This window comes from Podarcis erhardii (assembly GCF_964252035.2).
Source record: "Podarcis erhardii genome assembly, chromosome: 5".
NCBI lineage: Eukaryota > Metazoa > Chordata > Lepidosauria > Squamata > Lacertidae > Podarcis > Podarcis erhardii.
Genome location: NC_138509.1, coordinates 85,581,020 through 85,597,212, shown reverse-complemented (window position 1 = coordinate 85,597,212; position 16,193 = coordinate 85,581,020). Strand labels below are relative to the sequence as shown.

Here is a 16,193-nt window from a genome sequence, read left to right as displayed (position 1 = left end):
GTTGAAAGTGGGGGGGGGGGGAATTGCGCGGGGGGAGGGCGAGCGAGAGGAGAGCGAGAGGGAGAAGCCGCCCTTGCGCATGTGCGAAGGTGTCCAAACTGACAATGCTGGAGAAGATAGCAAGCTTTGGGGTTGGGAGAGAGAGAGAGAAACAGAGTGAGTGAGAAAGAGAGAAAGAAAAGAGTGGGGGAAGCAGGAAGGAAAAGGAAAAAAAAACAAGAGAGAGAGGGGGAGAGAGAGAGATAGCGGGGGGGAAAGCCCCTCCATTGATTTCCCTCCCCACCCCCCCCACCCCGACCCCAGATATAGCCCCCCCAAAGCAACCATCCAAGCAACGTCCGCGGGATTTGGCAGCAATGCGATCCAAAGGCAGAGCGAGGAAACTGGCCGCAAGTAGGTGCAATCGCTCTTTCTGTTGCGCGCCCCCCCCCGCGCCCCCCCTGCGCCGTCCGCGCTCCCTTCTGTGCCCCGCTAGACGTCCGGGAAAGATGTGGGTCGGTGGGGTGGGATGGAGAGGGCGGGGAGGGTGGGGGTCAGCCACTGGCCCCACTGATCCGGCCCGCCCCCGGCGCAGAACTGGCCCCCGAGCGTCTCCGCTGCCCAACATCCATCCACCTCGCGGCTGGTTTGCTGGAGAGGGAGAGAGAGAGATGGTGCGCAGCGGCGGCGGCGCGTTGGGTTTCTCTCCTCTCTCTTTTCTCCCCACTTCCTCGCCTCGGACGCGGGGAGCCGGACGGGGGGGGGGGGAGAGGTCCCGGCTGGGCTCCCTGGCTTGGCTTGGCTGTGCCCGGCGCTGTTTGTGTGTTTGTCTGCCGGGGTGGCGGCGAGAGGGAGAGGGAGAGGGAGAGGGAGGGGGGCGGGGAAGGATCGCTGGTGAACTTCAGCCGAGGCGGCGAAAGAGTTGAGGAAAAGTTCAGCCGCGCCGAAGAAGAGCGCCGCAAGTTGCTCGCTCGCTCGCTCCGCGGAGGGAGGGAGGGAGGCAGAGGCTGCAAGGACGCCGAGCGCCCCTAGTGGGCGCTGCCGGCTCTGTGAAATCAACATTAAAAACAAGCGCGTGGGGAAGGGAAGGAGGGGAGGCCGCGAAAGCAGCAGCAGCAGGAGGCGGCGGTGGTGGCAACCTGCAGCCCAGGAGTTGGAGCGATGGCTTTGCTGGGACAGGTTCGGTGCAGAGGAGAAAGCATGCGTGCACTTAACGCAGCAGCAGGGGACTCCTCGCAAGCCGATGGGGATTTTTTCTTTTTCCTCCTCGAGTTGGGGGTTGTCCGTTTCAAGCTGAGCCCCCCCCCCGCCCCCAACACCAGGGCAAGATCCCGCCGCCGGGCTTTTGGGTGAACCTCCTTGGCTCGACTCGGTCTGGTCAGCGCGGAAAGACCTCCCCCCCCCGTACACGCAACTTAGCCAAACAAACTCGCGCTCTGCGCGTGTGAGCGCTGCTTCTTCGGCGCGCGCACGTGTGCAACTGCCTCCCCCCGACCCGTGCACACGCGTCTCCTGTTCCTGTGGCACGTGCAAAAGGAACAACCCGCAGCATACACGTGTACAGGCTGGAATACTGTTCCAGGAAAGGTTGCCTAAACAACGGCGAGTCCTCCTTTTCTAGTTCTGGTGCTATTATTTATATTTTTTTAAGTGGGGGGGGGGCAAGTGTATGAGTTACATAACAAAGCAGGAACGAGCGATCTCGGCTTCCCTACCAGTAACGGTCTCCTTTTCCTTGTTGAAAGCGTAAAATAATAACAGCAGCAATAATAAAAGGAATATGTTCCGTCGCGGAAGGGAGACTTACAAAGTTTTCCTTCGCTTGGGAGTTCCGGCTCTTTCCGCTTGGTAGTCCTCGGTTGAGGTGGCCAAACTGGCCTGCCTGAGATTCTCAGCGGTAGCTCCCTGCTGAATCTCCTTTTTTCCCTGTCTGTTTATTTCACATATTTAAAAAAACTAATAATAATAATAATATCCACTCAAGAAGTAGCTAGAGCTGGTCAGTTTCAATTTTAACTTGATGCAGTTACAAGGCATGTTTTGAAGTGCGAGCTCGGTGCGGTGGAAGCGATTGGGCCGCACTTTTCTTTTTTTTTGCTTTGGCATCTTCGGAGACCGACGATGATCTTGTCAATTTCACGCGTCCTCCTCTAACAGTTTGCTACAGACTGCAGTGGCGGCTGGCAATCTTGGAGCCGGAGTCTCCGTCTATCCTTACGAGCCGATCAAACATTATATGTGCGATTCTCCATCTCTCCTCCTCCCCTCGCACAGCCGGCCATAGATACAACTTACTGAAATTTCCATTGACTCCACCGCTATGGAAACTTACATACAAAATGTGCTCAGGGCTGTACTCCTGTACTTTAGCTTGGGCTTGAGGCTCACTTGAACATGTTGGGAATTGGGATTCACTTCCTAGCAAACGTTCAAAGCACCATCGGGCTTTGTGCGAATGCAAACCGCGCAGTTATTTCAAATTTACCTCTTTTACGCTGCTGGGGAAGAATCGTTTTCTTGACTGCAACTCGCAGTGCAACAGATGCAGCCTTGCTTCGTTTTTTGCAAGAGAGCTGATCTCTTGTGCATGCTGTCCCCTCACCCCATTTACCTAGCCCCTGGACAAGTCCTCTTTATTTATTTCATGCTATTTTTGTGTTTGTTTCCCTGCATTGTTACTTTGATTTCCAACTTGGGGGGGGGGGGAGAGAAAGGTGGCGGCGAGAACGGCAGGCAAAACGTTGCAGAAGTTGTGTCACATTTTTAAAAGGCCGATTATTTGCTTGTTTGGGGAGAAAATCGCGCGCGGGGAGGGGGAGGGAGGAGGGAGGAAAGAGGAAAGCACAAGATCTCATTGGATTACTGTCTAATTTTCCGTGAAACAGACCAACACCCCCCCCCCCGCTCTTCCTCCACCTCGCCTGCGTTTGATTAGCTGGTTTTTGTTCCTCCAAAAGCAGATCGACACAATTTGAAAACAGATCCGTTATTCATTTAATAAAAAAAGGAAAGTTGCAGATGCGCCGATCGCAGCAGATGCGTAAAGATTCCCTTATCCAAAGGCACCGAGTTAAGTCCAGTAGCAAACCCAGCAGGGATCTTATTTCTGGCGCGGTCCGTGGCTGATGTTCACCGCAGCTGTGAGATAGTCTGTTGCTGCCTTTAGATACGGCGCAGAGCATTCGCCAAAACTTTCTGACGTGCCTTGAGATGTACAAGGCAGTGCAGATGCACACTTAGGAAGCTGCGTGGTCCGCCTTCTGCAACCCATAGGTTGCAAACGGAGAGAATAAGTGCAGCAGAAACCGCTTTCCCACGTTTACAAACCCTGTTTCTTTTCGCCTTCGATCACCACGTCAATTTCGCTGGCGCCTGTAGAATTAAATCGTTGATTTTTATTTATTAAAAATGTATTCAGCTTTCTCCCTTTTTTCCGTTTGCGCACCTCCCTACACCCCCTCCATCAAATAAACTTACTATTCATTTACGAAGTTATATGAGGTTGCCTGGGGGCGGGAGAAACCACGATCAAGCTGTTCTGTAAATGTGATTCTTAGGTTGGAAGATACGCACGCTTTACCTGGAAGCAAGTTCAACTGAAACCCGTGAAACCCGTTTACTTATTTTTGTGTAAACCGAGCTATCTATGCCCAAATTCAGTCAAGTCCGGCCTGTTCCTTAAGCAAAGCGAGACACTTTAGGTGATAAATGGTTTGTTCTTAGAAAGCAACGCAAGTTTAAGGTTATGTGGCCTGATTTTAACCTTGATCATATTAAAGATATTCGCTGTTTTTAATAAAAAAAAAATTAAAAGCAACAGAAAAGCAACAAAGCTTGTGGATGATGGGGCAAGTCGGAAACGGCCGCATTATTTGGAAAACCATAATTTTAAGTCGCTGAAAAATGAACTCGCAACATGCTAGCCACTCTGAGACTGTAACAGTTGCAGAGAATGTGCAGCCTCTGTGTGACATTTACCGTTACGTGGTCACGATCCGAGCAAAGAGAAGCGCTTTTGGGGGTCGCAAGCCTACACTTTACCCGGGAGCAAGCAAACAAGAGTGGGGCGCACTTTTTATGTGTCCGCGTAATTTACTCCGATTGCAAGGTGCCAATCCACACAACGCACTTACTAGCGAAGCAAGGAGTAGGACGTCTTGACTTCGACGGCAGAGTTCAGCACGTGTTCAGATCTCTTCCCCCATAAAAAAAAATATGAGTGGGACTTTGAACGCTGGGCTGGATCACTTGGGCTGGATCGGGCTCTCCCCGCGGGCTATTCTGGCGCCTCTGCTTGCACGTGAGAACCAGCTGGAATCGACGCTCTTGCTCGGGCTCTAGGGGATGCTCAGGGAGGGTTAGGGCTCTCCCCCACTTCTTCTCCCCACCCGCCCGGGCCTAAAATCCCCTACGGAGGAGAGCGCGACTTTCTGCAGACGAAAATCCCACTCTGCGCAAGCGAACTAGGCGGCCAGCGCAAGCCCCGCTGGTAGTGGTTAGAGACACCCTATAGCCCTGTAAAGAAGCAGAAGGTGATCAGATTAGGCGAACACCCGTGCCTTATAAAAGGAGTTACTTGTACTTTTACACTTTATCGCCAGTCTAAAAAAACACACACAACACACCACACAAAAAAACAGGCAATTGGAGCAAGCCGCGATGGATCCTGGTCTCTCCAACCCTTTGAGAGAGTAAGCTAACACTTTACCAAGTTTCAACAACTCCCCCCCCCCCCCCGCTTCGACGCTTGTGAGTTTGCCCTCTGCCTGTGAGGGTTTGTTTTTTAAGAGGAAAGGGTGAAGAGGAAAAAAAAACACACCTCGTTTGAGTAAAAAGCAAAGCGGACGAACCAGACTTTATTTCCTCGCTTTGTTAGGACTCCTCATATTGGGCTATCTGATGAGTCCCAAACACGCGAGGTGCTTTTTGTGGAAAGGCTTGTTTATTTGCCATTGCTATCCTCTCAAGCTTATTTTTTTTAATCTTTGCATTGGCCACCTTGTGTGCAAATAGCCTCCTTTCGTACAAACAAGCAAACAAAGTCTAGCAGCAGCAACAACAACACCACAATCCGGCGTTGCTGTTGGTTTTCGCCGCTTGGAAGTGGGGACGGAGGTTTACTAGTCTCTTTCTGTTTGAAAGCGGAGCTTGGCCAAAAGATGGAGCGCGGGCGGTGTTGGTGGGGCGGAGAGAGACCGAGACAGGGAGGGGTGCGTCCCGTGTTTTCGCCACCGCCGGCTCCCACCCATGCTGATGGAGAACTTGGTCCCTAGTCAGAGGCGCATCCCTCCGTGTCAACATCACTTCGCTTAGCAAGATGCCAAGGCGTTCAGTCAATAGGCGTCTAGCGTGAAGACCTCGCGCCCGCAGCGCGCATCCTCGCTAGTTTGCACACTGGGCGAGAACTTAGCTGAACCATCCGCCCCCGCCCTCCCCCGCCCCCTTAGCCCAGCTGAGACGGCTTGGAAGCCCAGTCTTTTAATGCCACACTCACCCAACCAACCCCCATTATATGCTTGCTGTTGAAGGCTTGTTGAATCTGCTTCTTGCGCCGCAGAGTCTCTTGGACCTGCTTATTCTCCCTCTCTTCTCCTTATGCCCAGATCGCATGCTGGGCTGTCTCTTCCCTCAAAGCTATCCTCAAACCCCACCTTTCCTAGGAATTCTTCCCCTTGGGATTCCTTGACTCCCATTTTCTTTTCTTTCCTCTTCCTCTATGGCGGTGTGGTGGGCAACCCCTAGGCACAGGGCAGCAGGGGCAAATGTGGTCCTTCAGGGCTTCCTCTGTGGCCCTTGGAACTCTCTCCGCCAGCCACGCCCCTCATTGGCTCTGCTCTGCACCCTCCATACATGGGTCTGCCTGGCTGGGAGGTGTCCATGAACTCTGATACTGTAATGGCTCTTGCTTGCCTGAATAAAGAGGAATGCATGAATGTGTGCAGAAATCAGCCTACAACACAAAGGCAACATTTGCATTCTGCCAGCTTTTACTTCTGTCCCTGGCCTTCAGGGTTGAAAAAGGTTCCCTACTGCTGCTTTCTGGTTGTTCAGACTGTATGATCCTTGAGGCACAGACCTGTATCTGTGTTGGTTTATTGTTTGCTTGTTTCTCTGTGTATAGCTACTAGTGCAATGTATAACTCAAAGGAAGAGCAGAAGAGAGGCAGATGGAGGTGAAACTACAAAAATCCCAGGTGCAACAGTGGAACATATTTAAGATCTCTTCATGCCAACCAGTTGCCTTCAGGAACATCTAACTTTTATTCCCAATTTTAAAAATGGCAAAAATATTGTGAAATCCTATTCTTGTATTCCACTTTAATTACCGTAACCCAGAATAACTACTTCCCCAAGTGCATTTTCCCAGTAGCCATAGTAACCACATAAGAATGCACTGAATGAGTGTGTGAGTGTGTGCAGAATCCACCTTTTCCAGCTGCTCCTATTTGAATATGGCAGAATATTGAGCCTGTTAGGAAATAATTCATCTTCGTTAAGTGATCTTGAATTAACTGCAGATAAATTATGCTGGTGGTTGTGGGGCTGACTATGAGTGACTATGAACTGAGCCAGCGGACTTGCATATACAAGATCATTCTGCTTTTAATCCCACACATACAACTGCTGCATGCATGGATCCCTTACGTAAAGTCTTTGGAGAACTAAGGAACAAGTTTAATAACCTCTCCAGCCCAGGGCCTTAAAATAAGGGGTAGCAGAGAAGCCCTACAAACAAGAGGAGGCAGAATACCTTCAATGGAAGGAACTAAAAATAAGGAACACCAAGACTCTATCTAACTAATGTCACTACTGGACCTAATAGTCAGGGCTCCTTTTACCTTTACTTTTAAGGGCCATGCTGGGAGGTGAGGCCTGGGAGTTCACGGGATCTTTGTAGGTACAGCACCTGAAAACAGATTCTGATATTGCTGGGGCTATTTTTATGACCCATTTGGTTCAAGACAGCCATGGGGAGAAACTTTGCTTGGCCTGAGTTCCCAAGCACACTGGAGACCTTCTTCAGAAGCCCTGCTCTGCTTTCCCTCCTCTAGTCAAGGGACAATATTATTAGGAATATAAAAAAGCTGCCTTATACTGAGTCAGATCATTCATCCATCTACTCTGACCAGCAGTGGCTCTCCAGGATTTCAGGTAGGAACTTTCCCCAGCCCTACCTGGAAACCCCAGAACCTGGGACTTTCTACATGTAACACATCTGTCCTTCCACTCAGCTACAGTCCTTCCAAAAGGGAGAGGGCCTTTTCAGAAGTGGTGGCCTGACTTGGGAATGTCCTTCCCAAGGAGACAAGTCTGGTGCTGACTTTACAAGTTTTTAAGCACCTTCCTATCTGCCCAGGCATTTAAAAATAATTGTTGGAATTTTGCTTTCTTCTGTTTTTGTAGTTTTTCAGGTTTGTATTTCCCCCCTGCTATGCTGTATTTCATTATATGCTGATTTAAATTTTTTATGTTGCAAATAAGTTTTATGCACACTTTTGCATGCTGCTCCGGCATGTTTCGGTGATAGGTAGTTAAGAAGTATTTTTTAATATGTATAGCTGCTACATTGAGCATGTGAATGAGCATACATTGGCAAATAGTGGATTTGGCTTTTGATCCCACACTGTAACCCACTGTAAATATGGCTTAGCAAGGGCATATTATATAAAGCTATGGTTGGAATCATGGAATCAGAGAACTGTAGAGTTGGAAGGAACCCTGAGGATCGTCCAGTCCAGTCCTCTGCAATGCAGGAATATGCAGCTGTCCCATACGGGGCTTGAACCTGCAACCTTGGCATTATCAGCCAAACGCTATAACCAACTGAGCTATCCAGGTTGATGTACATGATGCTCTCCCTACAGACCTGAAGTGAGCATGGACTAGCCTTTTCCTAAACTTGGGATGCGCTGGAATATTCACATGGACAGGTGCACTATATAGTTTAGGAGGCTGCAAGAAAAAGTGGATAGAGAAATATAGTCAGTGAAGGGACCATGAGAACAACCTAAGGAGCAGAGTATGAATGCTCATGCTTAGGGTAAAATGGCAATTTATTCCTAGGATTACAGTAGATGGCATCTGTTGCAATTCAGAATCATAAACATTAAAGAGGGTTCAATGGGACATATAGGTTGTATCCATTGCTCAATGTCACTGGGCCCAGGGACACATTATTCACATAGACACGTAGGAAGTTGACATATATAGTCATACCTCGGGTCACAGACGCTTCAGGTTGCGGACCGCCAAAACCCAGAAGTACCGGAATGGGTTACTTCCGGGTTTCAGCGCTCACGCATGAGCTAAATTGCGCTTTGTGCATGCGCAGAAGCGCCAAATCGCAACCTACACATGCACAGACGTGCTGCTGCAGGTTGCGGACGCTGCAGGTTGCAAATGTGCATCCTGCACGGATCACGTTTGCAACCCAAGTGTCCACTGTACTGAATCCAGGTCATTGGTCTATCCAACTCAGTATTGTCTGACTGGCAGCAGCTCCTCAGGGTTCCAGGCAGGGATCTCTTTCAGCCCTACCCAGAGATGCCCAGGACTGAACCTGGGACTTTCCTCATGCAAAACAGATGCTCTACCACTGATCCTCAGCCTGTCCCCTTGATTTATTCCGCTTTGCTGTGAGATTAGATTAGATTGGGTGGTATCGGGAATCAGAGATGAGTAGAGAGTTGTGAACTAACAGGATTTGGCATTTGCTTTTGGTATGTGAAGAACCACTCAAATAGTAATGTTTGTGAGACAGCAGTCAGTCTGAGCAACAGGGAAGCCTCTTTTGTCGCGAAGGAAGGTTAGCACATGTCTGCTACAAGGGCTGACTTGTATAACATTTTAAAATTCATTCTGATGAACATGATATGTAATATGCATGCATTTCAACATGGTCTTTTAGATGGTTCAACGTTTGTTAAAGTTGTAACCTGGCCCAGGCAAGATTAGCTTGTGTGAATTCAGGGGTGGCATTTGAGGTTAAAGTGAGATTGCAGGAGGGGAGGATCAATATTTGCAGTAAGATTCAAAGGCTTGCTGTTGGATACGTTCAATATTAAACTGCAAAGGAAAGTAGTGTGTTGGAAGAGTATTTGCTGTGATTCATTCTTAAGTATGTAATGATAAGGAACACAAGAAGCTGCCTCATACTGAAACAGGCTACTGATAAATCCAGCTCAGCATTCTGACCAATCCATCTCAGTACTGTATGTATTCTACACTGACTTACGGTGGCTCTCTAGGATTTTGGACAAGAGTTCTTCGCAGTCCTATCAGGGACTGAACCTGATGCCATTTGCATACAAAGTGTGTGCTCTGCACTGAGCTATGGCTCTTCTCCAAGCAATAAGCTTACTGTAAGCAAAGAGGCGTATGCCTTTGACATGCATAGGTAGAACACAGACCTGTTTCATTGTTTATGAGAGTGTAGAACTAGTGAGCTGGCCAAGGGACATTCGTTTCTGAACAATAATCACATGTGCTCCGAAACACAGCTGTGCATTAATATAAGCTGTTATGGACCATGCTGTCCTTCTGCTTTTAGACCGAGCATTGCCCGCTAATAATGAATGCCAGGCATCAAAGCCAGGCATGGATCAGACCCACTTGCCTGGGTGCAAGTTGAAACAGGGCTAGACTTTTATCCTAGGAAAACAGTAACTACATTGAATTAAATTTTAAAAAGTTTTGGAGCTGCCTGGCAAGAAGCAGCCTTGAGGAGCCTTAGGGGTATGCTATAACTTTTGATAAGTTATTGTTGTTTTAACATTAGCCCTGCCTTGCATTTGCTGCCTTGCTCCCCATCTGCTCTACCTGCATCTTTGTAAATAAATAGGCACAGCCAAAAATACCGCAAATCTCCAGTGCTCTATTCTCCCAAGGAAACTGACCCTTTAAGCACCCCTGGGACTTCCTTCCTCCTGGTAGATGTTATATCCTATAACATATATTATAACTATATACGCTATATATAGCAAATGTACTATACAATACATGGCAAGCTATTCTGTCGTAAAATACACATCTGCGTTACATATACTTTATTGAGAAATAATAATACGGGTCTGCACACATACATGGGTATTTGGAATAAATGACTCATGAAAGTCAGATAATATTGAAGAGTACAAGTAGTACCATACTGTGTTTCTGAAGTATGTGTGTAAAACATAGAAACTCGAATAAAATTATCTTCTTGATCCATGAATGCATTTGTAATTATATTACAAGTAACTTTTCCTGTTTGTATGATCTATTGTACTTTTTAATGGACATATTGTAACAGACATATACAGTGTAGAGTTATTGGAAGAGAAAGTTGAATATTTCATAGATACACAATGTACTGCACACCTAGAATGATAGATGTAACAGAATGGTCTCTCTCTCTCTCTCTTACTGTCCCTTCCTCTCTAGCCAGGAGTGGGGAATCTTTGGCTCATCAGGTATTGGACTCCAGTTCCCATTAGTTCTTAGCCAGAATGGCCACTGGGCAGGGGTGTTGGGAGATGTCAGCCAGCAGCTGCCTCTCTTTTTCTCATGGCTAACTTTGAATGAAAAAGGGAGAGCATCTGTAAGCCATTTAGAATTTTTAGTCAAAATTAAGTAGTATACACATTTTGTTTAATTAATTAATTAAAAAAACACACAATAAAGACCAATGTTGATGATGATAATAATAATAATAATAATAATAATAATAATAATAATAATAATAGTAATAATTTGTGCATTTTTTTGCAAGGTTCTTGGCAATAAACCTTTCTACTACTATGTGGAAAGGTTTGGTGTATGTTTCCAGAGGCACCTAGAAGAAACTGAGGCTGACATAGCTCCTTTAATTCTACACTAATATCCCTATATATTCTACACTAATCTCTCTCTCTCTCTCTCTCTCTCTCTCCCTCTCTCTCTCTCTCTCTCTCTTTCTGGGTGTGGGTGTGTGTGGGTGTAAATTTTCCCAGACGTTAAACATTGAATTACCTTGCCAACATCTTTCCTTTTGTGGAAGGGCTATAGCTCAGTGATTTGCTTGCAAAAGGTCCCAGTTTCAGTCTCTGGCATCTTCAGGTATGGTTGGCAAAGACTCCCATCTGAATCCCTGGAGAGCCACTGCCAGTAAACATAACAGTAGTGAGCTGAATGGACGGACCAATGTTCACACTTGGTACAAGCCAGCTTCCTATGTTCTTTCCCCAAGATTCCCCTTCCAGCCTTGGCTGCCTACTGTCAATCATCCTCCTTAATGTGAATTTGTTCTTTTACACTCGTTTTAAGTTGGAATGGCCTATATGGTGAATGAGGGGGGGGGGGCTCAGGGATGGCTTCTCCCCATCACACTATCTTCAGATGAAACATGGCAGGCTTGTAAATGGATGCTGTTTACACAGGGGTACGGAAAACTTAAGAAATGTTTCTACAAAAGGGAAAGAACTGTTTACACAGGCCTTTGAAAAGTGTGACATATTGCTCTAGTTCCAGCACTAAAAAGCTAAACACTCTTACAGGCATTTGAAGTTCTCTGGCTGAAGCAGCAGGGTTGGGCTCCAATTTAGATATTGCTTGTGCGTATAACTAATTGCAGTATATTCCCCCACTTGTGAGAGAGGAGAAGGCTCTTGCTCATAGGTTCTCCCTTGGGAATTGAATATTTGGCTCCCTGCCAGTTCTGTACAATGTCCACACTGACTATTTGAATTCCCAGACTCTATTTAACAAGTTTCTAAATAAATAAACTCATTGTCTGTCTGTGTTTTAAAATTATTTCACCTCTTTTGTAAAAATAAAAAGAGTAGAAAAGTGACGGAGTCCTGTTACACTGGCTTTGCTGCCTGGCTTTTTCTTCCAGGCTCTTTCTAAACAAAGAGAATCGCAGCAGATATATACTTAAACCCAACCTGTAACTGCATAGGGTGGGAAGTGAAGAGAGGGACGGGCAGTGTGTGGCTGTCAGATGCATATCTAGTCAGAGCTAACACCAGAGACAGGTTCAGAAAGTCAGTTAAATATTAATCCTTTGGAAAAAGAGACCTGTGTGCCTGCCATCTCTTTGGCATGACCCTGCAGATAACTGAACAAGAGGCAGGCCCTGTGGGCAGTGTTCATTCCTATTGCCATAAATGGTGATTTGTGTCCGTTTCACTCTTGTTGTTTCAAGCTCAGGAGTTGCTGATACGAATTGGGAATGCTGAGTTTGTTACCAGAGTCAGCGTAATTCTTTTCTTAAAACCATCCTCTCAAAACTATTTGATCAGAACAGTTAGGCTGCAGTGGGGTGGGGGAATCACAGGTTCCGGTGGCCAAATGTGCCCCTTCAGACCTACCTCTCCAAATGGCCCTTGGGACTCTTCCTGGGCCGTGCCCATTCCCAGGCTACACACCCCTGAATGGCCCTGCTCTGGATTCTCTGCAAGTGTCCTCCTCCCCGCCCCCGGCTGGGATGGGTCCTTGAAAGCTTGCTTGCCTGGATGGAAGATGGAGAGATGTTTGTGTGGTGTGTGCAGTGTCGTAACGTGGGTTGCCAGCACCCAGGGCAAGGCAAGTATTGCACCCCCTAACATACGGTTAGGGCTAGGCGGGCACCGCATGACAGTATTAGAAGAGGCATTCTGTCATGTGTGAGAGAAGGGGAAAAACACTTAAAAAAAAAAACAGAGAGAAAAGACTGCGTCTGCTGTGATGCTATGCATGGATGCAAGACACCACCCATCCTTCTAAACAAATGGCAGGTAACTGTTAAAAGAGGCACTCCTTCTTCTAAAACTTCACCTGAGTAGCAGTGTGTGAGTATATTATGTTTGTGGTGGCAGGAAAGGTATCAGCAGCAGTGGGGTAGAGGTTCTGCTCCCACATCATCCAAGATACTCAAGGCCCTGGCTTAGCCTGCTCCCGAGTACTCAAGAGAGGGAGTGTTTTATGGATCACAACAGGAATGATTCCAGCGGCAACAGCAAGCACAGACAGACATGCTGCTCTTCCTTCTTCCTTAAAAAAAACAACACACCACTTCATGAGCAAATTGGCTTGACATCTTGGTTTCAGAATGACCATAAAATATTGCAGCACTGTGTTCCTATTATAATGTTCTAAAAACTATGGCTGATGCCCTTTATAAACAAACAAAACTAGCTAATCAAATCAGTTTTCTTCAGTCAGTCAAATAATAAATTTAATCTTCATTTATTTGCAGATTACCAAAGTAATAGTTTTGAAGTAAACCCCACCAGAAAAACCTTTGTTAAATCAATTAAAAAGTTAAAAAACAACAACACAGAACAAAAACAGATTGGTCAAATAGATGAATCAGTTAAATGTTTCAATTCTATTTAAAAGAAAGGAGATCCCCTCCCCTTCAGGATGAGTACTTTAATTTATATGCATTCATATTCATAATGAATTAAAACACAATTTGTTAAGATTTCTTACGCTGTGTGAAATCCCAATATATCACTGGGAAGTTCTCCTGTGCAAACTCCATCCACTGAAACATCAGTTGTCTATGGTGCAATCCTATGTGTGCTAATTTGCAAAATGGCCAGGACTTTAAACACAAGAGTCACTGCAGTAATTATAATAGTCATGACAATAACTCCACAAAATAACTGTCCAACTCATTGTATTTTATATTCAACAAGTTTATTAACTGCTACTTCTAAGCACACCATGGAAAGGCTTTGTATATATTTCCTTTCTGAACAACAACTATGAGGTGGGACAGGGAGAGGTCATGTTGGAAGACAGACTCAGCTGTAGTAACAAACTGTTCTTTCTCTTAATTGTGTTTCTGGTCAGTACATTCTGATGTGAAAGAGGTTGCTTTTGATATGCTGCAGTTCTATGCAAGTGCAGGCTGTGATGTTGGTTGCAGAATCCTGTTTCCTGAGAAATGTGATGCATTTTTCAAAGTGCGTAAAATGCAAGGCTGTGTACAGCCTTGCACAATGGGCAGTGAAATCTCAGTAATTAGATGGGATGCTGAATAATATATCCAGTGGTCACAAGATAAGGGTTCAAACCTAAACTAGATGTTACAGTGATATTGATGAATCCTTATAAAGCAGGCTTCCTCAACCTCTGCCAGATGTATTTCCTTAGACCACATCAGCAAGGCCAAGAGGGGGGTGGGTCTTGTTTTTTTGGGCTGCTCAGGAGTCAGGTCCTCTATACACATTGCCCAGGCTTGCACTCTGGAGAGGTGGCAACACAGGAGGCAGCAGTTACGAGCAAATAACAAAACACAGAAATAATGAAATAATAGCAACAATGCACAAAAGAGAAGACTTACTGGAATTAAGGCAAAACACCACATAGGCCAGGCTTCCTCAACCTCGGCCCTCCATGTTTTCGGCCTACAACTCCCATGATCCCTAGCTAGCAGGACCAGTGTTGAGGGATGATGGGAATTATAGTCTCAAAACATCTGGAGGTCCAAGGTTGAGGAAGCCTGCTATAAAGCAAGTGACTGGGCAATTTAGTGCTCAGTAATCGTGGTTAAGGATCCCTTTTTGAGCTGCTTCCTCACATCCAGTGGCGTAGCGTGGGTTGTCAGCACCCGGGGCAAGGCAAGTAATTTGCGCCCCCTAACCCGTGGATTTGCGGCCCCTAACCCGTGGATTTGCCCTAACCCCAGATGTTGTGCCCGGAGCGGCCGGCCCCCCCTGCACCCCCCACGCTACGCCACTGCTCACATCTATTTTCATTTCATTTTATTTATGTATTATATTTCTATCCCACATTTCATCAGAAGAGTTCAAGTAATGCACATGCTTCTTTCCCTCTTTACTGTATTCTCACAGCCAGCCTGTGAGATTGGTTAGGCTGAGAGACAATGATAATCTCATGAGCTTCATTGCTGAATGGGGATTTGCACTATGGTCTCCTAGGTCCTAATCAAACACTCTAACCACTATGCCACATTGATGTCTCACGGTAGAGGGTACTTCTGTTCTCAGAGTCCAACTGAAAGAAAAACAAGGGGAGAGAGGCAGTGAGTGTTGGTGTCGAAGGAAAGTACCGATCAATTCTGTGTCCAGGGAGGTTGTCTACCAGCTCCATCTGGTATTCAGGCTGAGACCCTACCTGCCCGCAGACTGTCTCGCCAGAGTGGTGCATGCTCTAGTTATCTCCCACTTGGGCTACTGCAATGCACACTATGTGGGGCTACCTTTGAAGGTGACCCAGAAACTACAACTACAGAATGAGGCAGCTAGACTGGTGACTGGGAGTGGCTGCTGAGAACATATAACACTGGTCCTGAAAGACCTACATTGGCTCCCAGTACATTTCTGAGCACCTTTAAAGCCCTAAATGGCCTAGGCCCAGTATACTTGAAGGAGCGTCTCCACCCCCATTGATCAGCCCGAACACTGAGGTCCAGCTCCAAGGGCCTCCTGGCAGCTCCCTCACTGCAAGAAGTGAGGTTACAGGGAACCAGGTAGAGGGCCTTCTCGGTAGTGGCACCTGCCATCAGATGTCAAGGAAATAAACAGCTATCTGACTTTTAGAAGACATCTGAAGGCAGCCCTGTTTAGGGAAGTTTTCAGTGTTTGATGTTTTGTTGTGTTTTTAATATTCTGTTGGGAGCTGCCCAGAGTGACTGAGGAAAGCCAGCCAGATGGGTGGGATATAAAAAATGAATTCTTCTTATTCTTATAAGGGGAAATATTCAGTAACGCGGGCCCCCCCCACTACCCAATATAGGGTTTAAGTCACATACACACTCATTATGGGATTTGGCGATGATCTGATTCTGCATCTGCTGTCAGATGCATCTGCATTATGCGTCTGCTGTCATCCTAATTTATTCTGTCTTCTACATCCTCTTTTGCATCTTCTTTTTTTGCTTCTTCTCTGTTCACCCACACACCCGTGTTTACTGAATGTATTAAGGGGGACCACACTTCCTGGCCTCTCTACCACCGTTGTCTGCATGTTCAGTGCAGCATCTTAAAAGAAAAGCATACAAGCTACAACTGTACAGGTTCCTCCTCTCAAAAGTTGCACCAAATGCATGGATGCCAGTGAGTTCCAAATTTAGAAAAATAATGACCTAGCTGTGTTCTAAGCCAGTAAGTAATGTGTACATAGCCAAACTGATTAAAACACAGCCCAGCACAAGTGGAATTTGCTTAGAGCAGCAAAGGAGCCTGCCCTCCATCACTTTGCATTGTTGGTGAGGACAACAGAGGGTTTAAGGACTCCTTTCTCTG

At 46.6% G+C, this 16,193-nt stretch overlaps 1 protein-coding gene and 1 long non-coding RNA gene across 13 annotated transcripts in view; one reads left to right on the top strand and one right to left on the bottom strand.

Moving 5' to 3' along the window:
- Positions 1–341: 341 nt before the first annotated feature.
- Positions 342–16,193, top strand: part of MECOM (MDS1 and EVI1 complex locus) — a 481,167-nt gene continuing 465,315 nt past the window's right edge. For all 12 annotated transcript variants that reach the window (XM_081862144.1, XM_081862138.1, XM_081862151.1 and 9 more), the window contains exon 1: positions 342–393. In XM_081862144.1, the coding sequence (XP_081718270.1) occupies positions 357–393 (37 nt within the window). In that variant the 5' untranslated portion in view covers positions 342–356. The remainder of the gene's footprint in view (positions 394–16,193) is intronic.
- On the bottom strand, positions 3,037–4,163 carry LOC309343333. The gene is made up of 3 exons (XR_014157249.1): positions 4,113–4,163; positions 3,457–3,559; positions 3,037–3,351 (listed from the first exon to the last, which is right to left on the bottom strand). It is a non-coding gene; the product is annotated as an uncharacterized lncRNA (long non-coding RNA).